The 9966-nt window shown below is 45.4% G+C and overlaps 1 protein-coding gene across 3 annotated transcripts; it reads left to right on the plus strand.

The window, feature by feature from the left end:
- Nucleotides 1–1835: 1835 nt before the first annotated feature.
- On the plus strand, nt 1836–5439 carry PRR13 (proline rich 13). 3 transcript variants are annotated; one of them, XM_014847525.3, is made up of 4 exons: nt 1836–2071; nt 2674–2712; nt 3089–3438; nt 4770–5439. In XM_014847525.3, exons 2-4 carry the CDS (start codon nt 2694–2696, stop codon nt 4809–4811), a joined length of 411 nt encoding a protein of 136 aa, XP_014703011.1. In that variant the 5' UTR covers nt 1836–2071; nt 2674–2693; the 3' UTR covers nt 4812–5439. The 3 variants fall into 3 exon arrangements, with proteins under 3 accessions (XP_014703011.1, XP_070350686.1, XP_014703015.1); XM_070494585.1 differs by having other exon boundaries at nt 1994–2071; nt 2646–2712; XM_014847529.3 differs by having other exon boundaries at nt 2026–2240.
- Nucleotides 5440–9966: the final 4527 nt, after the last annotated feature.

The following is a 9966-nucleotide window of genomic DNA, read 5'->3' on the forward strand; positions in this document are numbered from 1 at the left end:
AAAAATTGATTCTGGTATGTACATTATACAAAAGAATAAAATGCAATTGTGAAAAAGACTGAGGACACACTCTGTGTACTGATCTGGAAATAGCTCCAAGATATATTAAGTGGGGGAAAATGTTGCAAATTAAATTCTGCATCATTTGCTGTTTTTATATTTAAAAGATGGGGTATAAATTTATATTAGTATTTGCTTGATTGCAATGAAGAAACTGTGGCAGTATATATAAGAAATTAAATAAAGGGGTTATGTGGGTTGAGGAAGGCTGCATAGAAGAAGAACGAGAGTGTGAGGGAGGGGCCAGCCCAGTGCTGCAGCAGTCAAGCTCGCACATTCTACTTTGTTGGCCAGGGTTCGCTGGTTCGGATCCCGGGTGCTGATCTACACACTGCTTGTCAAGCCATGCTGTGGCAGCCATCCCACATATAAAGCAGAGGAAGATGGGCACGGATGTTAGCTCAGGGCCAGTCTTGCTCAGCAAAAACAGGAGGATTGGCAGCAGATGTTAGCTCAGGGCTAATCTTCCAAAAAAAAAAAAAATTAATTAATTAATGGGGTTGGCCCCATGGCCGAGTGGTTGAGTTCGCATGCTCTGCTTCCACAGCCAGGGTGTCGTGGGTTTGGATCCTGGGCACAGGCGTGGCACCACTGGTCAGGCCATGTTGAGGTGCTGTCCCACATGCCACAACTAGAAGAACCCACAACTAAAAATATACAACTATATACCGGGGGGGGGGGGTTTGGGGAGAAAAAGGAAAAATAAAAAATCTTAAAAAAAATCAAAACACACTATGGTTATGTAAGATATTATCATTGGAAGAAGCTAGGTAAAGGGTACATGGGAATTCTACCATTTTTGCAACTTCTTGTGAGTCTAAAATTATTTCAAAATAAAAAGTATTTAAAAAAATCTATCAAAGTCTTTAGTTCAAGATAACAAACAGTTTAAAATTTATCTTCATATTTACTGTATCCCGAAAATTTGGGATGTAGTTTTTTCATCTTAGCTTAGTTCAAAGTATTTAATTTCATCATGGTTTATTCTTTGACCTGTAGTTATTTGAAAGACTTTTTTTTTCATTTCCAGATGTATGTTTGTATTTATATTTTACATTGTGGTCAGAGAATATGGGCTGTATTATACAATTCTTTGAAATTTGAATTCTATTGGTTGAGACCAATTTTTATAAATATTCTAAGAAGAATGAATATTTTTTAAGTTTTGGGCGCATGATTCTACCTATATTCATTAAGTCAAGCTTGTTGTGTTGTTAAAAAAAAGAGGCCAGTGAAGCAACCTAGTCGAGAGATGATGGCGGGTTGGGAGCTGGGAAGATGGAGAGAAGTGGAGGGATTCCAGATTTATTTGGGGACAAAACAGGCACTTCGTAGCGTTGGAGGAAAAGGGGGAAAGGTGAAGGAGAGAGCCATGGAGGACGACCTCTTTGGTTTCTGGTTTATGCAATTCGACAGATGGCTGAGCTGTGCAATTAAGACAGAGAATCCTGGGGGAGATTGGGAAATCTCTGCAGAACTCGCCCTAAGAAAGTTTCTTTACTTCCTCCGGGGGCTAGGAGAGAGGCGGCAATATCAAGGCGTGGAGCTGAGTCTCAGCAGCTCCCCGCCCTTCCCTAAGCGCTCTGTATGTACCTGTGTTACAACAGTTATCACGGTGTATTAGCATTCCAAAGTTCGCACGCACTGGACTAAGAGCTCCGAGTGCAGCGGATGGGTTTCTCGTCCGCAGCTCGGGGACTTTGCCCAGAAACTGGCTCCGCCCTCTCCCAGCCCACCTGTCCTAGCCCCGCCCCAGGGATTTCCGGCCCGCCTGCCCCTGCGCACCAGCCTCGCCCTAAAGAGCTCCGCTCCGCCCCTACTGCAACCCCTGCCTCCTAGCCGAGTGGGGGCTAGAGTGATTGACGAGTGTGTTCTCCAATCATAACGCCAAGTGACCACATGATTACCAACTAGGAGGTAGCAGAGGCGGGAGCCCAAGCCTTGGGGTAGGGGTGACCAGGAAGTGAGAGCGGAGACTGGGAAGGACGAGTCAAGCGCTGAAGGTGTAAAGGTGACGGGGGTTCTGGATTCCCCAATTTCGTCATTTCTGTGTCAGGGGTCCCTTCGCAGCTGGGAGCTATGGTCTCTATTTGCCCTTTTTACGGGGGAAGGGGGTGTGTCTACGTATGTAAGTGTCTGAGGGGATCTTTCCCGAGCTCCCTTCCCGGTTTCGCCTGGAGGTGGGTCCTTCTCTTAGCCTGGGGTTGGGGTCCTGCCCCTCGTCCTCCTCCCCGGGGGCGGTAAAGTTGTTTAAGATCCTCTTTAGCCCGTGGCTGGTTAAAGTCTTCCGGACTGAGTCACGGAAAGGGAGATGAGGGAGGGGGCCAGCGAGGTTCACGGACTCGGCCCCTCTCCGGAGGAGCTAGAGACCTCCAGCTGCGGCCAGAGGTAGTGGCAGGCGGCGGACCCCGGGGGCTGGATTCCTGTGGACAGGGAACTAGCAATAAAATAGGTATTGAGGGCGAGGGAGCGGGTGAAAAGAAAGGTTCCTCCTGTGGATGTCGTGGTAGTTCTCTGAGAGCGACGGTGGGGCGGAGGCCTTGGGGCGCGGTCTCTAAATCCCCTTCCCACCTCTGGGCTGTCAGCTTTTGGCCTTCATTTCTTTCTCCTCAGCCTAGAAGAAACACCTGAACATGTGGAATCCCAATGCTGGTAAGTGTTTGGGGTCTTTTCTCCCACCCCAACCCTTTTTCAGATGGGCTCCAGAACAGGAAGTTTGTGTCGGTTTTTCCTCGACTTCTCCAGCCTCACCCGCAAAAGCAAAGTCCTTTGACCATATCTGACCAGTGCTCCTGTCTTTCCTTAGAGCTCACGGTCTCCTTCCCTCACCATCCCTGCCAGAGACCTTACCTTTTCTCTCTCCTACGCAGGCTTGTCTTCCTTACCCTCCTTTCTCCTTCCTCACTGTTCCACTTCCCTTTAAGGACGCGTTGAGTGAGAAGCGGAACCCCCTTTTTTGTTATTGTTGTTTGTTGTCAGAGGCTCTGGGCAGTTCTAATCTTATTTTGTTCTTTGCTTCTTCCACCAGGGCATCCAGGGCCAAGTCCATATCCCCCTCACATCGGAGGTCCCAATCCTGCCCATCCACCCCCTGTCAATCCTGCCTTTCCTCCAGGCCCCCCTCCCCCAGGACCTCTCCCCGGGAATCCAGCTTTCCCCCCATGTGGGCCTGCTCATCCTGTGCCACCGCCAGGGTATCCAGGATGCCCACCCTCAGGTCCCTACCCCCCGCCATGCCCACCGCCTGCCCCTGGCATGCCTCCTGTGAATCCCTTGGCTCCTGGCCTGGTAGGACCAGGAATGGTGATGGACAAGAAGATGCGGAAGAAAATGAAGAAAGCTCATAAAAAGGCGCACAAACACCACAAGCATGGCAAGGTCAGTGCCCTCTGGAACCCGGCTAGAAAGGAGTGCCCCCTCCAAAGGACTAGGCAGGCAGGGGGTGGGCAAGGGGGATTCGCAGTCTGAGGACAGGGGGAGGCGATTGTGTAGATGGTTCTTCCTCTTTGTAAAGATTCCCACTAGGAAGAATCTGATAATCTTGAAAAGAAATGTGAGGCTAATTGGGCCTTCCCTGCCCGAGGGGCTAGGCTGAGCCACAGAATGAATTTCAGAATCAAAAGCCCTTCTTGCTCGCCTGCCTTTCTCTCTCTCCCAGAACTTTTGCTCTGGCACCCCCAGATGCATGTTTTAGCAAGTTTGGACACTCCCACTCAGGTGGTCAAAATGTCAATTAATAGGGTCAGTCCATTGACAAACTGAAGGCTTGTATAATGCTTAACAGATAATAATCTGGCCCTAGTTCCTAGAGTTCCTTTCTCTCCTTCGTTGTTCTCAGGGTGTTGTTTTAATTACATGGGTCTTTTGTCCTACTACCCAGCAGGGAAACTGAGGACAGGAGTAGTCAGTGACTCTCAGCCTCAAACAAAACCTGAGTTTCATTCTCATCCCCAAGGCTAAGTATCTTCATTCTAGAGGAGTGTTGATTAGCAAGGGTGACATTAGCTCCCAGGACAACTCTGGAAGGATTGAACCAACCTGGATCTTGAGGCGGCCTTAATTTGTATTTTACTGCCTAGTATTTATTTGCCTTACAGCTTTGGGTGCTAGTTCCTGGTTCTGGATCTTTGGTAGAAGTCTGAGAAGGAAAGATTGAATGGGAGAGAAATTACCCTGGAGAGACTCAAAAATGTTTTTAATGACAGTTGTTGACGGCAGTGTGCATGTAAAGAACCTTGACTAGGATCCTCCCAGCCTTCTCTCCTACCTTCCTCATTTCTTCCAGTTGGGGCATAGAAAAAAGTAAGAGATAGATGCAGACACAGGTGCTGATTCTACTCACTTTTCTTAGATTCAGAGCCACTAGGAACTTTCCGTTCAGCTAATCAATAAACATTTATAAGGTAGCAGCAGCTTCCTAGCACTCTTCTATGCTTGTCCTGTAATTTATTCCTTGCCTAGGCACTGGCTCAGGTAAAGAAAGTTGGAAACTTGCTCCAAATGCAGTATGTTAAATTCTGTGGGATGATTTAGGATGGTTTAATCCGTTCCTGTGTGCTCACTGCTGAAGGAAATCCTTGCTTTTGCTGATTAAAGGACAGTGTGGTTCAAGACTGTCCTTCTTAGGAAGCGAGCACTTGGGTGGAGGGGTGGAGTGGTCAAAGGTCATTTGGATCTGATGCTATCTCCTTTCCCCTTTCCCCTTGCAGCATTCCTCCTCCTCCTCCTCCTCCAGCAGTGACTCTGACTGAACACAGAGCCTGGACCCTTCCCTGAAGTCTCTCCAGTTCTGCTCTCCCATCAAGCTTCAGATGCCATCTTGTACTCGGGGAAATTAGCCCTCATGTACACCCCCCGCCCCCCCCCCCCCCCAATCTGAGCCTCAATCTGCTGTTAGTCCTAACTGGCTAGGGAAAATGGGCTAGCAAAGGCCATCTTCTCACTACTTGGATAGAACTTGAGCTATTGAAGCTTAAGCTTATTTTGATGAGTTTAGCAGAACTATTTTTTGAAGATGATGAGACCTTTGAACTAAAAGCTGAAGACAAGTCTAAGATCTGTAAAATGTGATTTTTTTCCCCTTTCTTTTGTAATACTTGTGGTTGGGGAGGTGTTGTGGAAATTTAATTACAGGGGGAAAAATAAAACTCCTGTACCTTGTTTGCAGTGGTGGCGCACATGGGTGATTTAGTGGCAAATACATTTCCCAGCAGGCCTTTATTGATTGTACTAACCTCAAAGCTGCTGGAAAGTGGGGTCCATGTGGTTGATGAGCTCTGCCATTTTGGAACCTAATCTCTACTCTTTAGCTCATATGCCATCTCAGGTCCTCCTCTCATTCTCCCACTCTCAGTCCAAATAAAGCTGTTTTGCCTCGTCTCTGTTCACTTGTGCCATTACCTTAGTTGAGCCCAGCACATTCTACTACTTCTGCTGCCCTTCCACAGGCCCTTTAAAGTATAGCAGTTTTGTAGTAAGGAACCAGAGCATCAGCGAGGAAGATACCATACTGTCCTTAGGTTTCTTAAGTGGGAGGAACCTTCAGAATTGGTTCAGGTTTAGTGGAATGAATCTTTACTCTCTTTCCTTCAATGAATGGACATAGGTCTTTAGCATAAGTTTTTGTATCTTCTGCAGAGGTTCTCAACCCTGGCTGCCCATCAGCTATCAGAGAGTCATTTAGGGCTTTGCCCCAAATCTTTTTGAATAAGACTCTTCAAGGATGGGGCCCTACAAATCAGTATTTTTAAGAACCTTTATGGGTACTTCTGATGCACAACTGGAACTGAGGGCCACTGGTTTACTATATGCCATGCATGGCACTACACATCAGGTTCTTAAAGATCTGTAGAGTAGAGGGAAAAGACATCTAAGAGAACTAATAAAGATAGATGCTATAAAATGCCAGAGGGATGTAAACCTAGAAATAACTGGGAAGGAAAGGAGCAAACATGACTTTATAGGAAAAGTGACATTTCAACTATTTCTTGGGACTTGAGTGTGAAAAGTACAAGTAGATAAAAAAGTAAAAGACTGGATTTACCAAGGGGATGGCAGAGGGGAGCTGGGAAAGGCATGTGTTTGGGTACAGAGACATAAAGCTCCGTAGCATGTTTTGGAACCACAGGGATCCTAATGGGGCTAGATTGATTTCCTGGAAATTATTGAGGAAATACTGTGTTCTGGGTCCTGAAGCTACAAAGATGAACAACACAGTCCCTGCCCTCCATGACCTGCAGGATCTAATGGAGCAGACCAACATGTGAATATGTGAATAGGTTATTATAATAGAGTAAAAAGGATCACAGTAGAGACATGGATCAAGTAGTGGGAGAGCCAAGGAAAGAGTGACAGTGCCACTGGGAAAATGAGCTAGGTCTGGGCTGGGCCTCAGGACAAGGAGGAGTTTCCCAGTTGGTCAACAGTATCAGCAAACACCCAGCTTTTATGTGCCAGGCACTGAGTACTGTAAATTTCTAATTTGTGTCATCTTCCCAGCAACCCTGTGAGATAGGTACAATTATTCCCATTTTGTAGATGAAGAAAACTTGAGTTAGGATTCGAGCTCAGGCAGTGTGGCTCCCGAATCTGTGCTCTTAACCTAATAGATTCCAGGCAGAAGAAGTTTTCCAGAGGTACAGAATTGTAAAAAGGCATAGCGTGAAAGTTCAGGAGTTCCTGAGCCTGATTCCCAGTGCGGGAGCCTGAAGGCAGGAAATGAGGCTAAAGTCGGGGAGATGGAGCTAGAAGAAGGAGTGGACTTGAGAGAGATTTCTGAGGAGCTCACCGGGCTTGGGGATTGAGGGTGAGGCTTGAAGAACAGGGAACGAGTGTTTTCTAGTTGGCTGTATTGCATCCATGACTTGTCCCTGGGGCGAGTTACATGAAAAAAATGAAGTCTTCCTATATTTTAGATCTTGCTTATAATTTTATTAGGAAATCCAAGGCCTGCTTTTCCAGTGTCCTGGATTTGGGGGCCATTCTAATGTTTTTTTTCCAGTCACTCTCTGTTTTCACTTATTCATCAGCTCTTCCTTTTTGAGGAGGAGAAGGAAGATGTGGATGTGGGGGATGCAACTGGGGGGATGGGGGAGGCTGTGAGGTGAAGAGAAATGGGACATTGACAAAAAATACAGAAATAAGGAGAGACAATGAGAAGGAGCTGGAGGGGAAAAACACAAAGAAACAAAGAAATTAGGGAGAAAATTCACTGCCCACTTCCTCCCTGTTCCTAACAGGGGAGAGCATACCCCTTCTCGGCATTTCTAAACCATATGCAGAGCACCTTGGTTGTGTGAGTGTTGTTTCTCAAAAGTTTACTAACTTTTTAAAAGCTAAAATAATACATATACTTGGAGAAAACTGTAGTATTTTTAATAGGATGTTCAGTGAAAAGTAAGGTTCTCCTCTCATCTCAGATTCCCAGCTTCCTCCCCAAAGGCAACCATGACAACAGATTCTGTTGCAAACTTCCAGAGCTATTCCGTGCATAGTCAAGTCTCCCCCTTTCTATTTCTGCCTCACATTGTTCCTATTGCCCCCCCACCCCCACTTTATATCAAATGGGAGCATAGTACACGCCCTCTTTTGGACCTAACATTTTCTCATTTAATTATCTATCTTGGAGTTGATTCCATAGCTGTGTGTGTGTGTGTGTGTGTGTGTGTGTGTGTGTGTGTATGGCTTCAGTTTATCTGACAAATCTTTTATTGCTACAATTTTAGATTCTTTCCAGTCTTGCTGTACACTTAACTGCTGCAGTGAACATTTTGGTACATAGATCTTTGCCAGAGGTTGAAAAATTGGATGCCCATGGCTATGTCTGGCTATGAGACTTTTTTTTTTTTGGAGGGACCACTCTCTGCGTTAAATATGAGACATTTTCAATAAAAGTTCAGATTTCAAGCTGGAAACTCCAGCAACAGTGGGCCCACATTTCTAAAGGCAGAGTTATGGCCCTAAGTAGTAGTCATTCCTTATAGATGGGTCTTGTATTCTCCAGTCTTCTCATCACCCTTTCAAACTCCTGTTGCCTTTCTTTAGGCAACTTCTCCCAATTACAGCACTTGCTTGGACGCTGAGAGCATTGGGTTTGTGCCCCCTGTTTTGTGCATCAGTGTAAGACTCTAAAGATGGTAGTTCTCAAATGTTTTTATCTTATGCCTTCACTCCCTGGTGTCCATGAGAGGATCTGGGATTCTGCCATTCTCTTCTTACTAAAAACTAAATATAGCAAGACGTCCATATATCAGGTTGCTTTGTGGCGCTAGGCACGTTCACTCACTTGACCAGCTTGGTTCCCCTTCCCAGAAGAATTCACTGATTCATAACATTATCAGGTATTGCTATTAGATGCACCCCATCTTTCTCTTTCAAAGCTGGCTGCAACTGTTGGCCAGCCCCAATAGAAGCCATGTTATTGTTAGTAGAGGATAATGTTATTTTATCGACTTTTTTTTTTCTTGCTGAGGAAGATTCACCCTGAGCTAACATCTGTTGCCAATCTTCCTCTTTTTTTTTTTTAAAGGTTGGCACCTGAGCTAACAACTGTTGCCAAATTTTTTTTTTTTTTGCTTTTTCTCCCCAAATCCCCTCAGTACATAGTTGTATATTTTAGTTGTGGGTCCTTCTAGTTGTGGCATGTGGGATGCTGCCTCAGCATGGCCTGACGAGTGGTGCTATGTCCACACCTAGGATCCAAACGAGCAAAACCCTGGGCTGCCGAAGCGGAGTGCATGAATTTAACCACTCAGCCATGGGGCTGGCCCCAATCTTCCTCTTTTTGCGTGAGGAAGATTCACCCTGAGCTAACATCTATGCCAGTCTTCCTCTATTTTGTATCTGGGTTGCTGCCACAGCATGGCTGCTGACGAGTCGTGTAGGTCCGCACCTGGGAACCGGACCCAGGCTGCTGAAGTGGAGCGCACTGAACTTAACCGCTGTGCCATTGGGCTGGCCCCCCATCAACTTTTGATTTGATCTTTGGTTTGCATCCCACATTAGAGATGATTTCAGGGATAGGCACTCACTTTCACTGGAGCTCTCAGAGCCCCTAGGGTATAAATAACCCAAATGCAAAATCTTGAGATTAATCTCACCTTCAGCCCAGGCCGCACAGTAAACCTACTCCTGAGTTTGCTTTTTTCTGGGTCTTCTAACATTTTCTTACTTTCTTTCCTCTCTTTCAGTATTTGGTCTGCCCCTTGCCTTTGCCAAATGACAGACTTCTTTTTATTTCTTTCTCACATTGTTCCCAATGCCCACCCCTTCATTTTGGGGGTGAGAAGAAAGGCATTGGAGTCCCCAAGCCTTATTTTCTACTTCAGGAAGCTATCCTTCTTCAGATGTCTCCACTCAATTGGGGTTGCCCAGTAAAACTTGACTAATATTCAGGTCAGAACTGACACTCAGGGACTTGTACAAGATTCAATAATAACCCTGTATTTGCTGTCTCTTTCAGCTTCCCTCTCCTTATTTTGTCTTATTCCCTTCCAGGGCTCTTCTCTATTTTTTAAAAAAGAGTTTTAATGTGGAAATTTACAGATATACACAAAAGTAGAGAAAGCAGATTAATGAACTCCTATATTCCCATCACCTAGCTTCAGTAGTTATCAATGTTCTGCCGATCTTGTTCCATTCCACATCATATTTTTTCCAATTTTTATCATGAAAATTATTTCTAAGAAGTTTAAAGAACAGTACAATCATTACCCATAAACCTACCACCTAACTCAAAAATTGTTCACATTTTACCATATTCGCTTTATTGATATACCCATATGAAAGTCTGTTGCACACATCATGACCCTTCACCCTTAAATATTTCATCTTGTACCTCTTAAACAGCATTTCTCCTAAATAAGCACAATTCCGTTATCACACTTAAGAAAATTAACAATACTTCCT

The sequence above is a fragment of the Equus asinus genome, chromosome 22, assembly GCF_041296235.1.
Source record: "Equus asinus isolate D_3611 breed Donkey chromosome 22, EquAss-T2T_v2, whole genome shotgun sequence".
Classification (NCBI taxonomy): Eukaryota; Metazoa; Chordata; class Mammalia; order Perissodactyla; family Equidae; genus Equus; species Equus asinus.

Coding starts and splice junctions, on each gene's coding strand:
- PRR13 (XM_014847525.3), top strand. Junction 3,439..4,769: donor AACACCACAAGCATGGCAAG/GTCAGTGCCCTC, acceptor TTCCCCTTGCAG/CATTCCTCCTCCTCCTCCTC.